This window comes from Peromyscus eremicus, chromosome 2 (genome assembly GCF_949786415.1).
Source record: "Peromyscus eremicus chromosome 2, PerEre_H2_v1, whole genome shotgun sequence".
NCBI lineage: Eukaryota > Metazoa > Chordata > Mammalia > Rodentia > Cricetidae > Peromyscus > Peromyscus eremicus.
The window spans coordinates 160,642,823-160,667,477 of record NC_081417.1 but is presented as its reverse complement, the minus strand read 5'-3'; the positions used below and the strand labels follow the sequence as shown (position 1 = coordinate 160,667,477).

The following is a 24,655-nucleotide window of genomic DNA, read 5'->3' as shown; positions in this document are numbered from 1 at the left end:
CCTTTCTTTCACCAACTGATACAAAACCAATACAACCACTAAGGTTAAAAAAAAGTCTGTAGCTTCTCACAAAAAAGGGAACAAAGTGGCTTTGTAAGTATCAGCCCCACCCCACCCCACCCCCACCCCCAGAAGACACTGGGACCAGCTGGAGCTCCAGTACCCTCCGTTCAGACCTGGCCCATTTCTTCAATTTGACTCTCATTTTCTTCTTACTGGACATATATTGATTTCCAAAGCAAAATACGACTCTTTCAAAGGGCTCTGTCAGTACAAAGTACCAAACCAAGCACCTCTTTTATATACCTCTAAGGACTCCATCTCTCTACTTCTACAAATCACGTCGCTTACAAATCGAATGTCTGTGCACATGAAGCCAAGGCCTCCACCGACCTTCATAAGCCTGGTGAACAAGGTTAAACAGCCGCTCAGCTTGTGATTTGAGCTCTGGGTCCCTGTGCTTGTCCGGATGGTAAAGCATACACAGCCTCCGGTAGGCAGCCTTCAGCTCTTCAGAAGAGGCCTAAAGAAAAAGAAATTCAATTAGAGGACAATCAATGGTACTTAAACACTATCATTATCAGAATCAGCCTTGAAATGGGGACCTGCCAGCCACATTCCACTGTATCTGCCCTCTGCACAGGACATAATCAAGTTATGCTTTATTCTCCAATAAGGCTTCGTTTCCACAGTTAATAAAGTGATCAATTATGTACATCGATAGCAACTGGGTTTGCTGTGGACACTGCTATCTGAGGGAATTCGAATGGCTGTCTTCACCTTGGCTCACCATACTCAAACACCAGACCCCCACTTACCCCTGAACCCAAGTCAACTAAGTCACCCCCACCAAACAGCACGCAGGAGGCAGGAGAGTTATGTGCCACAGGCACAAGTGATGTCCACGGAATCCATCTTTGACAGGGAGGGCTTAACAAAGACTAATTCTTGAAAGCCAAAGACAAGGCTGTAAAAGTAACACACTCTTAACCTGGCCTCTAAATGTAAACGTGGAAAATGCTCCATTAGCTTGGAGCAACCAGGAGGTTATACAGGAAATGCTGTATACAGATGGTCCTTCCTGACAGACCTGTGGAGACACGGGCTTGAGCTGCAGGAACGAGGCCAGCATAAACACTTTATCCTTGGCTAACAGCCACCAAAAGCCCCTTCAGGGTCCTCCAGGGCCCTGGGAACACTGTCTGGCTTAGCTGGTTGTTGGTCTGTCTCTGGGAAGACCTAGAATCAGCATCCAAGACCAATGTGGTCTATCACAGGTGATATTCAAGGAGTACCTCTCCCCCATTCGACAAGGGAACCATCCTGTGGGGTCACCGACAATATGCAAGAAGGACCCGAGAGATCAGCCATCTAGGTGGAAATGAGTCACCAAGGATGACCATGCTCTAGCGTCAGGTATTGGGATGCAGGTCTTCAAGAAGAGGTCACAGGACACACAGGGGTAGTAATAAAGTGACATGACATTTCTCCATGAGCTATCAAAAACTTTGCATTCCAGAACTAAGCTTTCTCTTTCTTCTTTTTTCCTCCTACCCACAAAGACGTGAAACTGATTTGTGTGTTAGTAATAATCTCTAGTATGACTTGACCCATTTCCCATCAGCACCACCAGGCAGGTGCTGAAAACCAGATCCTGAGGCCCCCCCCAGAGGGAGACAAGGTGCTGGGAAGGTGTGCAGTGGGCACAGGGCTGGCCGGCCCAGGGCTGACCTCCCCAAAGCCGGATGTAGCTGTTACTCAGAAAAGCAGCAGCAAGGCTGGAGCCTGCAGCTTGTCCTTTAGGCTAGCCACAGAGCCCAGCTGTCTGCTGGACAGACTCCGCTGTACCACTGCCACTCTGAACCAGGAGCTGCCGAAGGGTCCCAGCTGCTCCATCAGAGAGTCAGCGATCTCAAGACTGAACACCGGCTTACTCTAAGAACCGGGCAGACCTCTGCCCTGCTGTCACTCATCTCTACCCTCTCTCTGGGGTAGCCTTGAGAATGTGCTATCCAGCAGGTCTTAGCCGACTGCCTCTCCTCCATCTCCGGCTGGTTATCTCTAATTTACTGGGCGGTTCTATGCTGACCTTCCATTCCAGTGGCTGGGAAGGCAGGCTTAGGAGTCCAACGGCCTGTGTCTGGACCCAGGAGATGCCACTTCCAAGCCCTGTGATCCTGGGCAAGGGAGCTTTCTGATCATTAGCTTTTCCTCTCAGGTTTAGTGTGACATTGCAGTGAGACGCTGCACAAGGGCTTCCACACAGTGCCCGACACACAACACAAACTTACAAAGGGTGGCTCTTCAGAACCCATTTCCTCCCTGTGAAACCTGGAGACAAGACTGTCCCTTAGCTATGGTGGGCACACACCAGCTCCACTTCCAGATCCCTCTGCCAGCACTGGGGTGGTCAGAGGGGGCACTCACTGGCAAAGTGGACCTGCACCACACCCACCAACTGTGCTTAGACCTCAGCGGTCCAATCGCCAAGCCTTCTCTCGCTTCTTCCTGCCTCAGGCTTTTTCCCTGCTGACACTAGTCAGGCAACACATTTCTTGCTGCACTAAACATCACCTGCATGAAACCCTGGCACTGAATTACAATAGTCGACAACAGAAAATAAAACATACACCCTTCAGATAGCTCGATGCTTTGATTTAAAAGAAGCTGTTGTTTCCTAAGTAGCGGTTACACATTAGCTTCTTCCTATACATTTTTTACTTCTTAAAGATTATTTATGTGTATGTGTGTACACATGTGTGTAAGGGTGTCCATGGAGGCCAGAAGAGAGAATCAGATCTCCTGGAGTTACAGATGGTTGTAAGTCACCTGACATGGTTGCTAGGAACTAAATTCTGATTCTCTGAAAGAGAAGCAAGCACTCTTAACTACCGAGCATCACTGTGGGCCCTGTATTTATTTGGGAAAAAATGGTATTATTGTGTACAGTGTGTTTTTATATATGGTATGTGGGTACCACAGTGCACATGAAGGGGTCAGAGGGTAATTTTGACATGGATTCTAGGGATCAAACTCAGGTTGTCAGGCTTGTGAGGCAGATGACATCAGGGTCTTCCTGTGCAGCAGAGGCTGGCCTCAATATAATCCTCATATGCATCGTCTTATGTTAGCTCTCTCAGTGCTGGGATTCTAGGTGTGCGACACTAGGTCTGGCCTTCTTCCTGAAAACTTTCATTTTTTTTTTTTTGTGTCTTATAAAAGTTACCAGTACAGGATTAAATGAGTTTGAGTGATCTAAGTTAGAAGACACTTCCTGGTTACTAAAATTAAGCCAAGGGTCTGGGGGGGAAGGACGGCAGAAATCTAGTCTGCAATGCCACCTTTAATCATATTAACAAACGGCTTAGAGTACTATTGATTAAATGATGGAAATGAGAAGTTTCATTTTTAATAAATATCACATTCAATAAAGGTTAGATTGGGCCTTTCATCACAACTGAACAGCTAAGGTCACTGGTTCGATATTTCATAAGTGATAACCTTTCCCACTACCATTTAGCTTCTGACACTATTCAGAAGGTAATGAGATCTCATTAAGAAGGACATTTAAACTACACATTTATCTCAAAACTTCTACAATAAAATCCACATGTCCCAAGTTTAAAATCCAAAAGTTTTATTGCCCAGTCAGTCATCCGAAAAGAATGCTGGGCCACAAATTAAATCTCAATAGATCTCTTTATAAAATTTCTATAGTGTACGTGTGTGTGTGTGTGTGTGTGTGTGTGTGTGTGTGTGTGTGTGAGAGAGAGAGAGAGAGAGAGAGAGAGAGAGAGAGAGAGAGAGACAGACAGACAGAGAGAGACGGAGAGACAGAGGTGTACAGTGCCCACAGAGGCCAGAAGAGAGCTACGGGTGGTAGTGAGTTGCCAAAATGGATGCTGGGAACTTAACTCGGGACATCTAGAGAGCAGCAAGCACTCTTAATTGCTGAGCCCTCTGTCCAGGCTCTCAACAGATCTTCAAAGCTGGACACTACACAAAGAATCATTCCTATCACACAGCATGACATTAGAAGCCTATTACAGGCCAAGCAGTGGTGGCGCACACCTTTAATCCCAGTATTTGGGAGGCAGAGGCAGTGGATCTCTGATTTCTAGGCCAGCCTGGTCCACAGAGTGAGTTCCAGGACAGCCAGGGCTACACAGAAAAATCCTGTCTTGAAAAACCAAACCAAACCAAACCAAACCAACCAACCAACCAACCAACCAACCAACCAACCAACCAACCAACAACAACAAGAAGCCTATTCCAGAAGGAGCCCGGAAGCCCCCAAACCTGTTGCTATTAACAACACACCACTCAGCCATCAGGATCAAAGAAGGAATGGCAAGGCAGGTTAACTACTTAAAACACAGGAAAACAAAACACAAAAATCCAAAACCTCCAGAATAAAACAAAGGCAGTGTTAGGGGAGATATTTTTAACTATATACCAACACATTAAAGCCTGAAGGAGCACTGGACAGGTGGCTCAGTGGGTAAGAGAGCTTACTGCTCAATCATGAGGACCAGGGTTCAGCATTTGTGTGACAAGCGGGTCATCCCTCCCACCCTCTTGTAGCCTCTGGGAGTGTACAGTACATTTACCCATACTCACATGTGTGCATACACTCACATAACTAACTAACTAACTAGCCAAAGAAGCCAGGCATGGCAGGATCCCAGCACTCAGGAGGCACAAACAGGACTGCTGCAAGTTCAAGGCCAGCCTGGTACACATAACAAGTTCTACCAAGCTGGTGTTATACAGACAGACTTTGTGTTTAAAACAAAAACAAAAACAAAAACAAAAACAAAAAAACAAAAACAAAAACAAATGAAGAACAAACCAGGACTGTGCTGTAGCTCGGCAGTGCAGAGTGTGTCAGCACACACAGCTCTGGTTGTGCGCCCCAGCACCATAAGAGGCAGTACCAACAGCAAACTATGTTCAATCAGTATCTGAGTTTACCACTTAATGCCATGGTTTGGCTAAGGTGTAAGTGTGTCTCCAAAGGAAGCTGATGTTAAGAGACTAGCCTGTTGGAGGCCATGAGGTCGCTGGGGCATGCCTTGGAAAAGATGAGGATCCTGGCTGCCCTAGCTCCCTGCGGTCACCCTCACCTGCTCCACATGTTTCAATGCCATTCGCCATGAGGCCTTTACCAGAGACAAGAAAAGCAAATGTGATGCCTTTCCATCTTCCCAAACATCGAGCTATAGCAACTTTTTGTTCTTTATAAAGTCCCCAACCTACAGCAGCAGAAAATAGACTAACACAAAAACTAAATAAAGAAAAAAAAAATTTTAAGTGAAATCACAAACTGAAAATTGGAACAGGCTGACAACTAGATATTAGAAAGGAGCTAGAGCCAGAATCAAAGTCGCCCCCCTCCCCCTTTTTGGCGAGACTGGGTTTCTCTGGTTAGCCCTGGCTGTCCTGGATCAAGCTGTAGACCAGGCTGGCCTTGAACTCATAGAGACCTTCCTGTCTCTGCCTCCTGAGTGCTGGGATTAAAGGCACGCGCTACCATCACTGGCTAGAAACCAAGGCCTCTTAACAGCCAGGCAGGAGGCCTGCTATGAATTCTGGGACAGCCTGGGCTACAAAGTGAAACCCTATCTCAAAATACCAAACAGTATCCCTCAAACAAATGAACAAAAATCACACAACAAAGAAGAGCCCTGACGTCACAGGTTAACTCTTCCACACAATTTCTTCTCAACATTTTTAAAAATTGAAAGGAAAGAACACGTAAACATTCTGTAAGGTGGTACTCCATGCCAAAGCCTTCTCCAAAGAAAGCTGGGTGGGTTGCAGCACTCATCAGCATCCAGCACAAAGACACTAAATGAGAAAGGACAGAACCCAGAGGTAGCACTACAGACGCAGCACATGCCCTTTCAACACAAAGCAACACTTTGAGACAGAGTCACACTGTATAGTCCAGGCTGGCCTCAAACTCAATGGCTTCTCCTCTTCTGCATCTGTGCATGCAGGATCACATGCCATGGAGCACGTCTATGAGCCAAGAGCCACTGTTTGGAGTTCGTTCTCTCCTCTCACAGTGTGTGTGTGTGTGTGTGTGTGTGTGTGTGTGTGTGTGTGTGTGTGTGTGTGTAGGGGGGAATCAAACTTAGGTTGTCAGGATTGGTAACAAGAGCTTTTCACAAGAGCTTTTCTCACTGGGCCATCTCAGCAGCACCGAGATGGTTTTCCATCTTGACTGCTTGACTTCTCTTTCTTTCTTTCTTTCTTTCTTTCTTTCTTTCTTTCTTTCTTTCTTTCTTTCTTTCTCTCTCTCTCTTTGTCTCTCTCTCTCTCTCTCTCTCTCTCTCTCTCTCTCTCTCTCTCTCGATACTTGAACATCTGAGGCTCTATGTAACATGTCACTCCTACTCATGACAGCCTAGAACTAGTGACATGGTCACACACCAAATAGGCACCAGGAAGTGCCAGACAAAGAGCCAATAATATTTGGTGCAAGGTGCTTATGATAGCCATACTTATGCTCTTGATTCAATCCTGCCAAGACTGAATAGAGCATGCTGAGCATGGTCAGTCACTCTTCAATCATACAACACTTTAGGAGAAATTTCGGAGGAGAGAAAGAAAGAGCCAGAGAGGAAGATGACTCCAGGGATAAGCAACCCAGCTACCCAGCAAGCCACGGAGTAAGAAACAAAGAAAGGTATACAGGAATAGAAAAGGAAAAGCCCAGAGGCAAAAGATAGACAGGATAATTTAGGTTAAGGAAATCTGTCAAGAAATAAGCCAAGCTAAGGCTGGGCATTTATAATTAAGAATAAGCCTATGTGTGTGATTTATTTAGGAGCTGGATGGTGCCCCCCCAAAAGAGCAAAATCAAACACCAGTATCCCTACTAAATAGGCACAGTTTACTTAATCCCCACAACTGAAGACACATCACTGCCTGTATGCTCCACGAGACTCTGATGGGGAAAAAGCAAAAAGTAAAAAACTAAAACCAAACACACACACACATCAGCTAGTAAAGGCCTGTACACTGGAAAACAATCCTAAAGGGAAGAAGCAGCTGACTTGGAGCTAATGAATACCATGCCAGACAGGAGCTGCTACATCAAGAAAGAGGCCACATCTGACCATCACTAACAGATCCTGACTGCTGTCAGGGCTGGGAAAAAACCTGTAGCTGGACACGGCACATTCTCTACTCCTTCTGTAAAACATACTCTGCAGCCTGACCCTTTACACAGACCCTTCTCACACACAACCTCACCACATGCCGACACCATGAGCCACCTCAACACAGCCTCCTCTTCTCTTTCCCTTTCCTTTCCCTTCTTTTCCCTTTCCCTTCCTTCCTTCTTTCCTTTCCATTTCCTTCCTTCCTTCCTCCCTCCCTCCCTCCCTCCCTCCCTCCCTCCCTCCCTCCCTTCCACTAGCTCTGGCTAGAACTCAGAGAGCTGCCTCTTTCTGCCTTGGTGAGATTCGACTCCCCTGACTGGTTCTCAGGGGAGGGACTTATCCACAACCAGTAACATCCTAACCTGGCAAGAGGGAACATCCTACGCACAGCCAGACAGCCCAGCTCTGCTGCCTGCGGTCTGTGAAGGGCCTGTCGAGTAGGAAAAGATGGACGGCAAGGGACCAGCCCCTATGCACTGCGGAATGCAGCTGTGCCGACAAGAAGAAGTGTGCAAAAAGCCCCCCACCGTGCCAACTTGTTTTCTTTTACAGACACCATTACTGGTCCTGGTGCAAAGAGGACAAGCAGGCACCTTTCTCGCCGCAATAAAGAACCAGAGAGGGAGATAATCAATATCTGCCAGACGGAAAGGCCAAATCCAGTAGGGAAGAGTGGCGTCTCCTCCTCCAGGCACCCTTCCAGGCCTGCAGCAGGATGCTGCTCTGGGGCTGGAGCATCACTGTGTGTGGGCCAGCCCTTTCCTCTGACTTTAGACAAGTGTTACACGTGAAAGCACAGACTTACCAAAACAAAGATGAAGAAATTCCTTCTGGTAGCCAGTTCCTCTAGAGCAGGGGTTCTCAACCTGTGGATCCTGGCCCTTTCACAGGGGTTACACACCAGGTATTTACATTATGATTCATAACTGTAGCAAAATTACAGTTATGAAGCAGCATTTTATGGTTGGGGGTCAACACAACCTGAGGAACTGTACTAAAGGGTCGAAGCATCAGGAAGGCTGAGAAGGCCGAACCTGCAACTCATATCTCAAGAACTAGAGAGGGCGTAGTGGATGCAGCCCTTGCTGCACTTGTGTGAGAACCAGAGTTCAGATTCTCACACTACATAAGCCTGCAGGAGGGTGTGGCAGTCTGTTTGAAATCCTGGCCCTCAGGAGACAGAGACAGAGACAGGACTCCCAGGGCAAGGTGGCTATCTAAACACCGCTCAGCAAGCTCAGGGCTTAACGACCAACACCAACCACAGGCAACAACACATCCACATGCAAAACAAAACAAAATTCCAAGCAGGGGGCCAATAGATGCACACTGCTGGGGATGACTGCTGTCAGCTAGGTTCTAGGTACCACCCAAGACAAAAGAAACACACACAGTCCCTTCCCTCAGGAGACAACAAACTAGATGTGTTCTCACTTTTAAGACCCATGAACAAGGGCCGAAGAGATGATTCAGCAGTTAAAAGCTTGCATGTACTGCTCTTACAGAGGACCAGGGGCAGGTCCCAGCACCTACACCTGGCAGCTCACAAACACTTGTGACTCCAGTTCTAGGAGGATCCAACCCCACATATTAAAAAAAAAAAAAATACATCTTAAAGGAAAAAAAAAAAAAAAAAGACCCCCACACATACGGACTTAACTAGGCACAGGAGAGAACTGCTAATGTGAGGGGCACAGAAGTTAGGGTGGTCAGAAGACAAGGAAAAGAGATCTAAATGGGACACAAGATGACTTTAACTCACATCAGGTCCTTGAGAGGCTGAGGTGTACCACCAGGAAAAAGGCCAGAGGACGCAAGCCACTAGGAAGCCAGTGGTGCTGGGGATGGATGGCAAGACAGAATGCTGGGCACAGCGGGAAGAGGGAGGGAGGAAGTGGGCATGCAGTTCATCTGACATCTGTCCATCTGCTCAGTCTTTAGCAAACATTTGTTATCATCGGTCCTGCACCGTTCAACAACAGGGATGTGTTGGGGAAATGCACTATGGCAACTGCATCAGCACCCAAACATCAAATATATTCTGACAAGCTCAGACGGCTAGTGGCATCTTCTGGACTGTATCCTATTGCGTGCACCGTGGTGACAGACAGGTGCAGTCACTGACCACAGAGTTTCCTTGCAGTGAAAGAGGTAAAATGTCACATAAAACATGGCTTATAAAACACTTTTAAAAATTCCAGAGGCCAGTGAGATGGCTCAGTAGTGGGGACTTGCTGGGATTAAAGGCGTGCATTCTTTCTTTTCTCTTTTTGAATACACACACACACAAACACACACTTATACACACACACACACACACACACACACACACACACACACACGTATATGCATGCATGCATGCCAGCTGGCCTTACCCTCACAGCAATCCTCAATCTGACTCAAGTATTGGGATCACAGGTATACACTATCACACCTAGCCACCTCTCTGCACAGCTCAGGCTGACTCTGACTCCTCTGTGCTGGGATTCTGAGGTGTGACACCATACCCAACTCTCTACAAGGCAGGCAGACTGGCTTATGAAGAGCCATATGCCCATCTCCACAAGAAGTATAGGATAGGCACTACACTTCTTTGCCTTGCAGACTGTAAAACTGCCTGACCTTAAGGATGAAGAAAGAGGTTTAGACAGGGCAAGTCGTCTCCCCAGCTGAGGATGCCTTACATCACACTTGACCCCACGCCAGAGACTGTCTTCATTAAAGCCAGCTTGCCCACACACCCTTTGAGGCTCAATTGCAATCTGTGGCCACTTCAAGACATCACCAACAAGTGCCCAGAGGAATTCAACCTGCAAAGTGCTGGGCTACATCATCAGACCCCCTTCCTGTGTGTGAGCTCATCGCCAAGGCCCGGGGTCTAGTGGACATAACCACATGTCACATGTCTTTGGAAGTCTGCTTCCTCCAGTCATTTCAAGACTTGGATCAGGAAACCTAAGAGCTAGGGAGAGACACAGTCAATGAAGGAGGAAATGATCAAGTAGCTAAACAGACTGACCAAACATACAAACCTCTGCCTGACAAATAAACTGTGTGGCTCTGGGCCCTACTTAACAGTTAGAGGAACCCACTAAACTCCTGAGACATAATACCCTCAAGACGGCAACACAAACTCTCAAAAACATGACCAGGTAATCAGTAACGACAAAATTCTAAATAAAAAATAAAATTCTCTGGGCCCAGTAACACAAGCCTGAAGTCCCAGCTACTTTGGAAGCTGAGGCAGGAGGATCAAGCACAGCTGGACAGCTTGCTAAGACCCTATCTAAACTAAAAAGAGGACAAGGCTTAGGGGTAGTTCAGTGGTAGAGACACACTGGGTTCAATGCCCAGAACTGGAAAAGTTGGCTTAAAAAAAATTGCTTTTAGGGCTAGAGAGATGGCTCAGCGGTTAAGAGCACTGGCTGTTCTTCCAGAGGTCCTGAGTTCAATTCCCAGCACCACATGGTGGCTCCCAAACATCTGTAATGAGACCTGGCGCCCTCTTCTGGCATGCAGGTGGAACACTGTATACATAATAAATAAATCTTAAAAAAAAAATATTAAAAAAATTGTTTTTAAAGGCAGGACACATGTGACCTTTAAAGTTCATGGACAGAGGGGAATCCTATCCTCCAGCAGACTTCTGCTCAGAGCAAATGGACCAAGGGGCAGAAACCGCCTTAAGCCATTCCAAGGACAAAGGAAACCCCTCCCTATTGTGACCCAACTTGGGTTTCATTATCCCTCCTGGTCATGCCTCCATGTTACTCTGGTGCCTTGAGACACCGCTACAAACAGGGCACGGTCTTTTGAGACATGTTGTAGATCTCCCATGGAACTCCTGGGTTCCAGCAAAACTGATGGTTCAGATCCTATTTCCCCTTAGGAATTTATTTGCCCGGTTCACTCCTGCTCCACCCCGCCCACCCAGGCACGCTCCCAGCAGTTCATCTGTTTTAGCCTGGCATTTTCCTTTGGGCGAATTCTCTGGTTTCTACTCCCGGGGAGGACACACTGTACACTCCTGACACATAGGAGTAGTTCCCACAGTTCAAGAGCCTTAAGGTGGCCGCTCCTTTCAGAGTGGAATCAGTATGGCCCTTACAGCAGCAACATTCCCAGTGGCCGCCTCTTTTAGCAATGTGCGCCTGCTCCTCTTCAAAACGGGTACAATTTATTAATCTGTTTGTTGTTTTAAATCCTTAAACAGAAGAGGTACAAATGAAATAAGTAAAATTAAAACACTTAACCGAAGTAAACACCAAACTCCATAGCTCAGCAAGGCATGCTGCCCACAGGTTCTTATTTTCTATTGTTTTATTAGCAAATTTACAACAGACACACACACACACACACACACACACACACACACACACACACACACACTTTCAATCGAAATCTCTCTGAGAGAAAAGGAAAGTGTTTAGCTGCATAATACAAAACCAGAGTAAAAAAATTTCAAGAACCTATTACTGAAGTGCTCAAAGCAGGAAGGTATTAACTGGCATATGGTTCATTTAAGAAGTAAATTTAATTTTGTATTGTTGGCTAATTACACCAAGATGACATTGAACCTGGCCAAGCATCCTCCATGGCTCTCTCCCAACTCTACAGGCAGCCTCTCCTAGCCACCCCCATGCTCCTCACTTCCTCTCATCTTGCCCATCTCTTCAGAGCATCTTTGGGTCCCTCTCTATTTCTATCTCAGACTCCAATTTCTAGTTTACCCTCTGTGGTACATTTTGTGCTCATGCTCAACTTCCAGCAGAACCACCCACCCCAGGTCAACTCTGCAGGAAGCACCATTCAGAAGGACAGCAATGCCGTTTAAAAAGAATAAACTCAGCATTTTGAACAGTACAGAAAGCTCTGGGCACTCAGAACCTAATGCTTGGTATACACTGTGGCACAACCTCTCTCTTGCTGTGGCACTGGAGATAGAGCCCAGTCCTTGTGCACACAGGGCAAATACTCCCTCTACCAAGCCACATACCCAGCACTGATTTTTGGTGGTACATCGGATGAGCAACTTAGCATAAGGCACACTAATGCTGTCTATGGACACACTTTTTTTTTTTGGTCTTTTGAAACAAGGTCTCACGTGGCCCAGAGTCTCCTCAACCTCACTATAGAGACAACATGGACCTTGAACTCCTGACCTCCAAATGCTGAGATCAGAGGTGTGCTTCACCATGTGTATGTCTTCACAATTAGCAGACCCTCACCTCATCAAAAGCTGATAAATACTAACTGGATATCTATTTATGTTAAGCACCTTACACAAACTACCCACACAACAATGTGCACCACACATTGCTAGTTTACAGAAAGTGTTTAATACATGTTATTATCATCTGTTAGCTACTCTATTTATTTGAGACAGGGTCTCACTCTGTAGCCTTGGCTGTCCTATGTAGGACAGGCTGGTCTGTTTCTGCCTCTGGAGTGCTGGAGTTAAAGGCATGTGCCACTATGCCCAGCCTGTTAAGCTACATGTTTGTATCAAAAAAAAAAAAAAAAAAAAGTGGCAACCAGGCAGTGGTGGCGCACGCCTTTAATCCCAGCATTCAGGAGGCAGAGCCAGGTGGATCTCTGTGAGTTCGAGGCCAGCCTGGTCTACAGAGCAAGATCCAGGACAGGCACCAAAACTACACAGGGAAACTCTGTCTCGAAAAACTAAAAAACGAAAACAAAACAACAACAACAAAAAAAACCCCAAGAGTGGCATGTAAGATAGCTCAGTAGGGCCGGGTGGTGGTGGCGCACGCCTTTAATCCCAGCACTCGGGAGGCAGAGCCAGGCGGATCTCTGTGAGTTCGAGGCCAGCCTGGGCTACCAAGTGAGTTCCAGGAAAGGCGCAAAGCTACACAGAGAAACCCTGTCTCAAAAAACCAAAAAAAAAAAAAAAAAAAAAAAAAAAAACACCCAAAAAAAAAAAAGATAGCTCAGTAGGTAAAGGAATTTGATGTCAAGTCTAATGACCTGTGTTCTTACTTGATGAAAAGACAGAACTGACACACAGAAATTGTCCTCAGACCTCCACATGTACTCCACGACACACATGTATACATACAATAACCAATACATGTAATTAAAAATAAAAATAAAATGGTAGAAAGGTTAAGCAGAGCAACAGAACTCTCAACAAAAACAGCAGGGGAACACAGGGTAGCCACTCCAAAAGCCACACTTCCCAGGTTCCTCTAGCTTCAAAGGCTCAGGTACAGCACTGTTATCTCCAAGGCTAAGTAAGCACTTGCAGGTGAGCGGCAGCAGGCAGAATGGGCTGTAATTCCTGGTCCTCAGCCTCTTGGCTTACAGGCTGACATAAAGAATTCTGGTTGTGGACAGCCAGGCCTGACCCTACATGCCCAGTGTAAGTACTTACTCATAATCACTACTATGAATGTTACACTTTGAACATAATGTACATGAGACAATCAAGAGTCAACCCCAGACTCTTTACTTACCTCATGAAGAGGAGAAACCCATATGGCAGAAGGAGAGAACCAACTCCTGCAAGTCGTCCTCTGACCTTCACACCAACACCAAAGCACACGTAGACACAATAAATAAACGTTACCAAAAAAAACCAAACAAACACCAAAACAATCCCCCTCCCCAACTAAAACCTCCAGACAGCCTTGAAAAAGAGGTTGGCTGATCTACAGTAATTAAGACCAGTGAGGGTTTGTTTTAGACAGGGTCTTGTTATGTATGTAGCCCTGGCTGGTTTTGAACTCATGATAATCTTAGTGCTTGGCTAAAATGAAATTCTTTCAAGTGTAATAAGATAGTGATAAGGAAAGAATCAGACTACATTATTTAGGAATAAACTAGATTTAAACCATATCAGTTAAGAGTTCTATAAAAATCAGCCACAGAAATAGCTCAACGGTTAAGTGCACTTACTGTTCCTGCAGAAGACCAGGGTTCAGTTCCCAGTACCTCATGGTAGCTCAACTATCCACAGGAATGCAAGTGCTGAACATACATACACTCACGCATAACACCCACACAAATCTAAAAAAAAAATTTCCACAAAAAGCTTAAGGATCAATAAATCAAAGCTAATTTGCTGTCAAGGAATCCATTCTCCAAATAGTTTGGAAAAATTGTCCCAGACAGCAGATGAGTTCAATTTTAGTCCCGATCATGCATCTAACAACACAAAACCACAAGGCCAACCTGGTTTTGGTGAGCTTAGTGACTGGTAAATCACCACAGATAAGGGCACCACTGGACACTAAAGAAAGGGGCCTCACTGGGGCCATGGGTCTTGTTTACAGCAGGATCTGGTGGTCCTGGCTAGCCAGCTACCTCCTGGAACAGAAATTCAAAGATACAGTGTACAGTTTAAAATCTGAGAAGGGAGATTCTTAGGAGATTTTTGGCATTTCTTCATTATTTTAGTTGTTTAATTCTCTTATTCATCTAATTTTTACTTCACTTTTTTGAGACATGGTCTCATGTAGCCCAGGCTGGTCTCAAACTTACTGTGTAGCTGAGGATGACTTTGAGCATCCAAACTTTCTGCTTCTACTCCCAAGTGCCACCATGCCCAGTTTGTGCAGTGAATGCAGTATCTGGTATAGAACATGGGTCCACGCACGTTAGACAAACACTACCAACTGAACTCCACCCCAGCACAGTGCTTCTAACCTGCCAACAGAATGTCCTGTTCTGTAGAGATGCCTCCACTTGTGACTTCTAAGGAAAGGCTGAACTGGATGGAACACTGAGCATTCTGAAGATGCCCTCTGAAGGTGCTTCCAAGTGCTGGTGGGAAGAGGAGTGCCCTCCTACGGTACACTTAACTAGGGTCAGAACTGACAGCAGATAGAGCAGCTGCTTAGACACTCTTCTAACATTAACACACACACACACACAAAATTAAGATTCCTTCTGTTTTGTTCTCCAGCTAAAGCATGTTATTTTAACTTAGAGTTTGAAAAAACAAACAAAAACTCGTAGTAAACACCAGTGTTCTCATCTTTAAAGCCAAGCCACAAAGTCAGGCACTCAACACTGTTGACAAAAACAGCACCAGGCAGGCTTGCTTGGTGAGGACTTCATCTACGGCTATAAACGAAGGGAGTGCCACACTCACTGGCATTCCTTTAAAAGAAGTGTTTACTTGGCTCCTATCCCAGGCTAATAGCAATGAAAGGCCCTAAAATCCCAGAGGGTTCAAATGTCCTTCTGAACACCTACAGTTACCTAGGTTCAGTAGATCTGGCACACAGGTAAACGGCAGGTAGGCTCTTCAACTACTAACCACTCAGTCCAGTTAGGAGTGTGAGGGGTTTAAAACAAACAAACAAACAAACAACTGGATCCCAGAAAAACTAGCTTCTTTTAACACTTTGCTTCCTCAAGAACCTGGATATGGCCATGCATCGTGGCTCTTGAGCCTTTAATCCTAGCACCTGAGAGGCAGAGGCAGGTGATCTCTGTGAGTTCTAGGCCAGCCTGCTCTACACAATGAGTTCTAGGCCAGCCAGGGCTACACAGTGAGACCCTGTAAAAATAAAACATAACAACCCAGGGTAAAATTTATAGCTTCATTCAACTGCTAAGTGACTAAGAGTTAAAGGAACAATTTGTTCAAAGTCTGAGTACTGTTCAGCTATAAATCCAGGTGCCTCGCTGTAGTTTAACCTGAAAGTCCTGGAGACATTGCATGGAGTGTTTCTATAGTAAGCAGTGGTTGATACAGCTGAGAAATGCATACTCAGGGTGTCCAAGAGCATTGTATCAGAACAAAGAGCTTTGTAGTATGTGGACTGGTAAACTGAGGCAGCAGCACAGTTTCAAGAACCGGATTTCTGGAGTTGGAATGCCCAGGGATGAATAACATCTGTCTGTTCCCTCGAACAGACATAATGAATTGTTGCCACGCACACCTTTGGTCCTAGCACTCGGGAGGCAGAGGCAGGTGGATCCCTGTGTGTTCAAGGCCAGTCTGGTCTAGATCAAGTTTCAGGACAGCCAGGGTTACAGAGAAACCCTGTCCCCTTCCCCCGCCAAAAAGTAAATAAATAAATAAAATAATGGATTGTTATGAGGACAGCTATGACAATTTGATGAGGCACCAACCTCATTTAGAGTTCTTTCAGCAGGTGGCAGCGCATAAAACAAGCACTCAAAAAGACGCTGGTTATTAGCACGCAGACCAGCTTTGCTGAGGATAGTCCTGTTCGGTTACTTTGATCACTACCAGAAAATTTGAAAGATAGGATTGTCCGGCAGGGCTGGACCTAGCAGCATAGACATTTCTAACTGACCCTATGACCCGACCTTGGAAGCCTTTTCGGAAACCCTTCTCCGACATATCTCAACTGCCGACTAGCCATTTCGAATGAGAACCTACGAGAAATGTACATGTGTCAGACACTGCGGGCCTCTCGGGTTACTTTTTATTCTCGAGGTGACAGCGTGAACACACTTGACCTGGACGCTGAAGTCCCAGTCTGAGCGCCGTTGCGTCTCTGGCCTAGCACTTCTTGCTCACCCTCGGCCCCTTGAGTCGAAGCTGGGGAGGTCCTGCTTTCTAATTTCTGGGCGGTGGCTCAAGGGGACGAAGGAGGGCACGAAACGCTAGTGTCTGAGGCAGATCCAACTTCAGTGGCACCAGAGACGTAAGGGTTCGACTGAGTTCCAGGGAGGCTCCCAGGTGGCTTTGACCTTGGTGTCTCAGGACTCAGTCTGCCCGCTTGCTGGCTCAGGCCGCTGACCCTAACCCCTCGTCTCAGGCAGGTGTGTGGAGGGGGAGCGCGGGACCGGGTCGCGAGGACCTGGGAACCCCAATGTAGCGGCTTCCCCGGGGCCCTTGTCCCCCCTCCGGCAAGTGCGTGGGCTCGGGCTCGGCCGGGACACGGTGCACGCCACGCAAGGGCCGCGGAGAGCCGGGCCGACGCTGCACCTGCGCCAGGACGCGAGGGTCGCGACAGTGCGGGCAGCTCGACGGCGGGCGGGCGCACACGGCAGCGGGGTCACGCGGCCTCTGAACCGGGCCGCGGCCTCCCCGGGGCGGCTGCGGGGCCAGAGCCGCCCGCCCGGCCCTCCAGAACCATGGGGCCCGGCGTCAGCCCCGCCGACGCCGCGCCGCGGGCCTCACCTCCCTGCGCACGTTCAGCAGCGAGTAGTAGTCTTCATTGTCCAGCTCCTCCTCGCTCAAGGCCGTCGCCATCTTCGCAACCTTTCACCCCGCCAAACCGGCGAGGCTGTACTCAAGAAGGTTCGGCGCTGCGCGGCGCTCCCCGGGCGGCTCCCGCTCGCACCACAGCGGCCCCTGGCGGCCCGGAGCCGCATGGCAGCCCGGGAACGCGCCTGCGCACTACGCCCCCGTGCGGCCGAGGCCGGAAGCTAGGAGGCGGTGGGGGACCTTGCTTGTCCCAGCCAGCAGGCGTGTGTGTGTGTGTGGGGGGGGGGGGGGGGAGGGTGTGTGTGTGTGTGTGTGTGTGTGTGTGTGTGTGTGTGGGTGTGTGTGTGGGTGTGTGTGTGGGGGGGGGGGGTGTGTGTTATCCTCGGGTTCTGGGTGGCCCCGAACCAGGGATGCCTCCAGCTCCCTCCCTTGGTTTGGTGTTGGTTGCCAGACCACCCAGAGCCCAGGCATTCATCTCACCTGGCTCACACCCACGGAAGCTGCTCATGGACCCACCTGCTGACTTATGTGTGCTCAAGATACCTAAATGATTGCCTACACCATTCTTGGTTCACAGAAGCCTTCCTTTCTGTTCAGAGAATAGGTCGCCTCCGTAGCCTTTTTTTTTTTTTTCTTCTTTTTTTAATGCGTTGCCCTAAATTTAGGAGCACCTGACCATTTTTTTCTGCTGTGTAAATGAGGAGGCAATATCCATTTGGTTCTTAATTGTGTCTGGCATGCATATATACCTGGGGTTCCTACCTCAGAGCCGCTCTGCTGTAAATTTCTCCCGTATAATTTAGCAGTGGAGTCTAATTGATTTCAACCTGGTGCCTGCTGTTTGGTGCATTATTAAAAACGTCTTGGTTACAATAATCTAAATAATTTAAATGTCTTTGAAATGATGTTATCAAGTGGTGGGCAACGGCCTAGGCTCTCCCACCTGTTGGTTCACGTGACCTGTCTTTTCTCGGGGTCTTTGTGGTTCCTCTCCACAGCCATCCGTTTGCCCTTCATAAGCTGGTATCCTGGGAAACCCTAGCACCTGCCTGTAGATAGGAGAGGTTGGTTTCTTTCTCTTCTTAATTTTTGGCCAGATGTGCACCATCTGGGCCTGTGTAGCGTCCCTTCCGAGTTGCCTGCTTCTCTTAGGATCTTCTGGCTGGAGATGTCTAGGTGTGCAGAGTCAGCCTGCAGTAGGCTGTCGGCCCAGGTTGTAAATTAATAGCTCAAAGAAAGAAAAAGAGGCTTGGTAGGCATCCACAGCCATGATCCATCAGCTCTTCCTGCAGTTTTTATAGGCTTTTCTTTTTTTTTTTTACTTCCTTTGCAGAGCTGTGATTAGGGCTAAACCACCTGCTGACATTTTTCTGGTCTTTGAGAATTTCATACAGAGGCTGGGGTAAAAACTACAATGTTGAGATGTTTTCTTTTCCCTGCATTTGTAGATGTTAACTGGGCCGAGGAGCTCACTTGGGGAAAGGAATTCTTTACCTCCCTCCCTGCTTTGGAAAACACAGCTTTTAGGAGTTACATAAATGGAACCTAACATATGTTCCAATACGTCCAGGTCTGTGTTTCTATGATTGAGAATGACCTGGTTTTATCACCACTCACACAAAATAAATAATGACTCAGGGATGCTCTGGGCCTCTCCTCTCTGGGGCCCACAATATTTTGTATTGTGGTTCCTCGGAAGGTGGCTGTGATAAATGGAGAGCCGACTGCCATACACCACAGGCCCAGGGAATGTATTTACTCCAGGGTCAGCTGTTCTCCTTTCTCCCGTCCAAAAACCCTGGTGTTCTATGGGAAAAATAATGGAAACTGAGGGCTGTGCAAATTTATAAGTTAAAAAACACACATCCAACACACTACTGGAGCCAGAGTAACTTCCAAAAAGCCACTGTCATTCAGGGCCTTGCACTTTCTAAGGCAACCTGTAGGAGCAAGCAAAATCCAGTATACTTATGTAATACATTTTTGTAAGTATAAATACATACGTGATGTATTTTTAAAGGTTTATTTTATGTGTATGAGGTCCCCCCCCTCCCCCGTACATGAATGTATGTGTACCACCTCCATGCTTTGTGCTTGAGGATGTCAGAGGATGGTGTCAGATCCCCCAGAACTGGAGTTATTATAGAGGGTTGTGAGCCATCATGTGAATGCTGGGAATCAACCTGGGTCTTCCTCGAGAGTAGCCAGTGCTCTTAACCACTGAGCCAGCCCTCCAGCACCTTGTTTTTGTAACTATGGATACATGTGTCCGTTTAAGGCACACACAAAGCTATTCTGAGTTCATCTGTAGAACATGCACACACAATGCGATGGTTGTTAAATGCTTTCATTTTTATCATTTGTTTTCTAGGTTTTTTTGTTTGTTTGTTTGTTTTTTGGTTGTTTTTGTGTGTGTGTGTGTGTGTTTTTTGTTTTTTTTTTTTGAGACAGGGCCTCATAGAAACCAGGCTGGACTTGAATTTGTTACGTAGCAGAGGATGATCCTCCCACACTAACCTCCCCCATGCTGGGACTCCATTGTGACCACCATACCTGGGCTCCCATTTTCAAACAGTCAAGCTAAGGACACTCATCTCCAGTGTCACACATTCATAGGACACTGACCCTAAAATGTGTGGCCCTCACTTAACCATTCTATGTGGACACTCAGCAATATGGCTCAGTGAGTGAAGGAGCTTGCTGCCAAGTCTGGTGATCTGAGTTTGATCCTCAGAACCCACAAGGTGAAGAGAGAGTCCTATAAGTTGTTGTTTGAAGGCATGCATGGACACACACACACACACACACACACACACACACCAGTGTAGCGCCTGTCAAGTATTGATATCACATGGGGTATATTCTGAATAATTGTTTATCTGAAATTCAAATTCAGCAGGGTACTACAGTTTGGATTACAAGTGTCCCCAAGAGTTCATGTGTTATAGGCTTGCTCCCACCATGTTGTAATTGGGAATCACTGGGAACATTCAGAGGCAGAGCCTGGTGGGCAGGCACAGGTCTTGGTTGGTATGCCCTCAAGAGGGATTACTGGACTGTGCTGACCACTCTTATGTCAATTTGACACGTTAGACTCACCTGAAAGGAGGAACCTCAGTTAAGAAAATGCTTCTATAAGATGTGGCCATAAGGCATTTTCTCAATTAGGAATTGATGGGGGAGGGCCCAGCCCATGGTGGGTGGTGCCATCCCTGGGCTGGTGGTCCTGGGTTCTGTAAGAAAGTAGGCTGAGCAAATCGTGTGGACCAAGCTGGTAAGCAGCACCCCTCCATGTGCTCTGCATCAGCTCCTGCCTCCTGGTCCCTGCCCTGTTTGAGTTTCTGTCCTGACTTCCTTCAGTGATGGACTACAATGTGGAAGTGTAAGCCAAGGAAGCCCTTCCCTCCCCAACTTGCTCTTGATCGTGGTGTTTCATCGTAGTAACAGAAACCCTAAGACAAGAACCCCAGTCTCCTCTTCTGTGAGGTCAGTGGGCTTTCTCTGACACATTCTTCTGCCATGATATGTGACAGGCCCAAAAATGTCAAGGCCAATTAGTCATGGATGGAATCTTGCAGAACTCAGCCAAAGTACCCTTCCCCTCTCTGTGCTTGTGGCCTTGGTGTATGTCACAGTAGCAGGAGGCTGACTGACAGACAGGTGTTCTGTGATTCATTTGCAACCCTCCACCAGAGGCTCCCTTGTCCTTCCCCACTCTCATTAGTAACAGTCCCGAGAGGAGAGACAAGCAGCCTGCCTGCCCTGCCCTTTCTGTAACTGGACTAAATCCTCCTTCTCTGTCTATAACTCAGGAGGAGGAATTACCTATAATCTTTTTATTATTCCTCTGTCATCGAGTCTGGGCTGGGATTTAGTGTGCGCTTGCCATTCACAGCCCATTCTTCCTGCCCCACACAGCACTGATAACCCTGTTAACCGAGAGATAGGGGAAAAGCCTTAGCTACAGCAGAGAAGAGGGAATTTGCAGGCACTCAAGAATTAAATTTTCTTGATGTTATCTGCTCTCTGAGCATTCAGTGACTTGTCACTGACATCTTTAGCCACAGTGATAATTGCAGCGGGGTCACCCAGAGGAAGAGTTGCACCTGTCTCTGCCAGCCACACAGAGAGGCTGAGCCACACTGGTTGAGAGCTTACCCTCAGTGGCAGCTTCAGTGGCTGTGGAGACATGGTATCAAGGCAGGGATATGCTAGACACTTCCAGAGCGACCAGCTTTGTCCTTTGCCATCCCAGGAAGTACACACACTCCAGATCGCTAGTTCAGAGCCTCTGCCCTGGGGGCTCAGTATGTTACCTGCACTGTCACTCATCTGGTGTGTTCAGGGAATCTCCTTCCACCACGTGGGTCCCAAGGACTGAACTTGGGTCCTTAGACACAGGGGCAGATGCCTTTACCCACTGAGTCATCTCACCAGCCCCAGTCTGCCACAGGCTTTCTTGGACCGCCAGCCTCCAAATCATGACACGGAGACTTATCATTAATTTTGACTGCCTGGCTAGTTCAGTCAGTTGAGCTGAGTCTCATAGTCTCATGGTTGGGTTCTGGTCCCATTGGGTGCCACTTGTAGCTGGAACTTTATTTGGGAGCTGGTTGATGGCCCCAAGAAAATTCCGACTACACCTGTCTCTACCTGTTGATCTATCCCAGCCCGTCAGCTCCCTTGGGAAGACCCAGGTAGGCCCTTTTCCAATGTGCCTTTTTGGACAGTCAGTGATCCAGCACCTTCACCTTTGGTCCTGTCCACCACATCTGTACCCACACATTCCTTCTGTCCCTGTCATCTCCCTCTCACCCATCCCAGGCTGTCAGGAGTAGCTACAGAATCTTGGCAAGTTGAAGTTCATGCTAGCTGACTTCCGCTGGGCCCACGGTTACTTGACAACACTTTTATGTACACTTCTTTTTAAAACCCTGAGTTCTCCCACAGTGTCTGCCCCACTTATCTTTAAGTTTGAAGTACAGAATGGACATCGGAGTTTCAGCAACTCACAGAGAGAAGAGGTTTCTGTGCCTCTGTGTGTGTGTGTGTGTGTGTGTGTGTGTGTGTGTGTGTGTGTACATACAGACAATAAACAAGTCAGTTAATATGCAAGATGGTTTGTGGTAGTAAGGGCTCTATGCAAAAGACTACATGATGAGGTGAGGCAGATCATCTCAGGTCAGGGAGAAGCTGTCTGAAGTCAGAAATTTGAACTGCCAACAGTGCAAGACCTGGAGGAAGGATGTAGATGAAATTCTGAATGGTCTTAGTAAATAAGAAGCATAGAGCCTGCTGGGTGGTGGTGGCACATGCCTTTAGTCCCAGCACTTGGGAGGCAGAGACAGGCAGATCTCTGTGAGTTCCAGGCCAGCCTGGTCTACAGAGTGAGTCTCAGAACAGGCTCCAAATCTACACAGAGAAACCCTGTCTCAAAAAAAAAAAAAAAAGAAAGAAAGAAAGAAAAGAAAAGAAAAAAGAAACACAGAGCCTAAAAGGTCAGAGCAAGAGCCATGACTCCCTTTAGCATACCACTCACTGCCGTCACTTCCCCTGAGAGAGAGACCTTCTTCCTGTGTCCTGTCCTTTTATTGCCTTTCTGTTCTGCCTCCTCATTGGCTCTAAACCCAACCACATGACTTCCTCGTCACTGCCTGTCTATACAGACCTCCAGGTCTCTATGGTTGGTACTGGGATTAAAGGCGTGTGTCACCATGCTTGGCTGTGTCCTTGAACACACAAGAGACTCTGCCTGCCATGTGATCGGATTAAGGGTGTGTGCTACCACTGCCAGACTTCTGCTTAATGGTTATGACCTCTGATCTCCAGGCAACTTTATTTATTAACATACAAATAAAATCACATTTCAGCACAAATAAGATGTCACCATAGAAGAACCTGTCTGGGCAGAGGCTCTGAGGAGGTGGGGGTTTGGTGATCTTTGGGGCCAGGTGGAGAGCCAGGACACATGCAGCTGATGAGGAGGGGCCCATGCAGCTGATGAGCAGGGGCACATGCAGCTGATGAGGAGGGGCACATGCAGATGATGAGCAGGAGCCCATGCAGCTGATGAGCAGGGCACATGCAGCTGATGAGGAAGGGCCCATGCAGCTGATGAGGAGGGGCACATGCAGCTGATGAGGAAGGGCCCATGCAGCTGATGAGGAGGGGCACATGCAGCTGATGAGGAGGGGCCCATGTAGCTGATGAGGAGGGGTACATCCAGCTGATGAGCAGGGGCACATGCAGCTGAGGAAGAAGGGCCCATGCAGCTGATGAGGAGGGGCCCATGCAGCTGAGGAAAGCCGGAAGTAGCAGGAAAGTTAGCTGAACTAGCGTAAGTCATAAGTGGGGCTTAAGTGCACTGATTAGGAACTGAAATTTTGTTCTGACTGCAATGGGGAGCCATTGATGGGTTTTAAGTTGTGCGATGACTGTGAGTTCTAAGTTTTAGAGTGGGGGTATCCAACCTCTTGATGTTGTGACATGTCGTCGTCACTTACAAATGTATTGGGTCATGTTCATAGCCTTTTGTGATGCATGCGGCCTATGTGTCATAGGTTGGACACATAGAGTAGAAGAACCAAGAATGGAAGCACCCTGTCACTCCTGTGCAGTGAGTATATTGAAGTGTCTTGGGGAGGGATGATGGTGGCCTTAAGACAGACACATGAGCCATGCAAATGGTCAGACACAGGCCATCCGCTTCTGTGGTTTCATGTTATTTACTCCACAAGGGTGTGTGTGTTAGAAGCTTGGTCCACAGTGGGACGATATGGGAGGGCACAGGTCACCTGGCCGTACTGCTCCCAGAAAGGTCACAGCTCTTGTGGGGCATCAGTGAGTTCTGAACCTGGCCCCTCCCTCTCTAGTCTCAGGCCTCCTGTCTCAACTCATGACTTCTGCTGTGAGCCTGTCTACCATGATGTGACATCCCTAGAAGACCCTCACCAGGCCAACACTCTGCCCTTTGGATGCTTAGCCTTTCAGACTGTAAGCTATGCAAACCTCAGTTCCTTGTACGTCACCTGGTCCAAGAGTTTGATTAAAGCAACAGACCACAGACTGACATCCCATCAGCTGCTGGCAGTGAGTCTGGTAATGAGGGCATGAGAAGAGCGCCCCACTCCTGCATTCCAGTTTGAGCCAGTTGGTAGCAAGGCCGTTTGCGACCTCAGGAAGCCTTGGCAGGAGGCCGACTCGGGAAGGGACAACCAAGAACTCAAGCTACGTGTTTGAACTTCAGGTGGATATGGCTTTTAGTTTTGCATCCTTTGCACCCACACTTTAATTCTGGGCAATCAGGACCTGGCCTATCATTTCACTATGACCA

The 24,655-nt window shown here is 47.5% G+C and overlaps 1 protein-coding gene across 1 annotated transcript in view; it reads right to left on the bottom strand.

Moving 5' to 3' along the window:
• Window positions 1–17,490, bottom strand: part of Dnajc11 (DnaJ heat shock protein family (Hsp40) member C11) — a 55,531-nt gene extending 38,041 nt beyond the window's left edge. Inside the window, exons 1-2 of the mRNA XM_059255455.1 lie at window positions 17,296–17,490; window positions 394–523 (exon numbers count right to left, since the gene is read on the bottom strand). Of these exons, the coding sequence (XP_059111438.1) occupies window positions 394–523; window positions 17,296–17,367 (202 nt within the window). The 5' untranslated portion in view covers window positions 17,368–17,490. The remainder of the gene's footprint in view (window positions 1–393; window positions 524–17,295) is intronic.
• Between the last annotated feature and the right edge of the window lie 7,165 nt (window positions 17,491–24,655).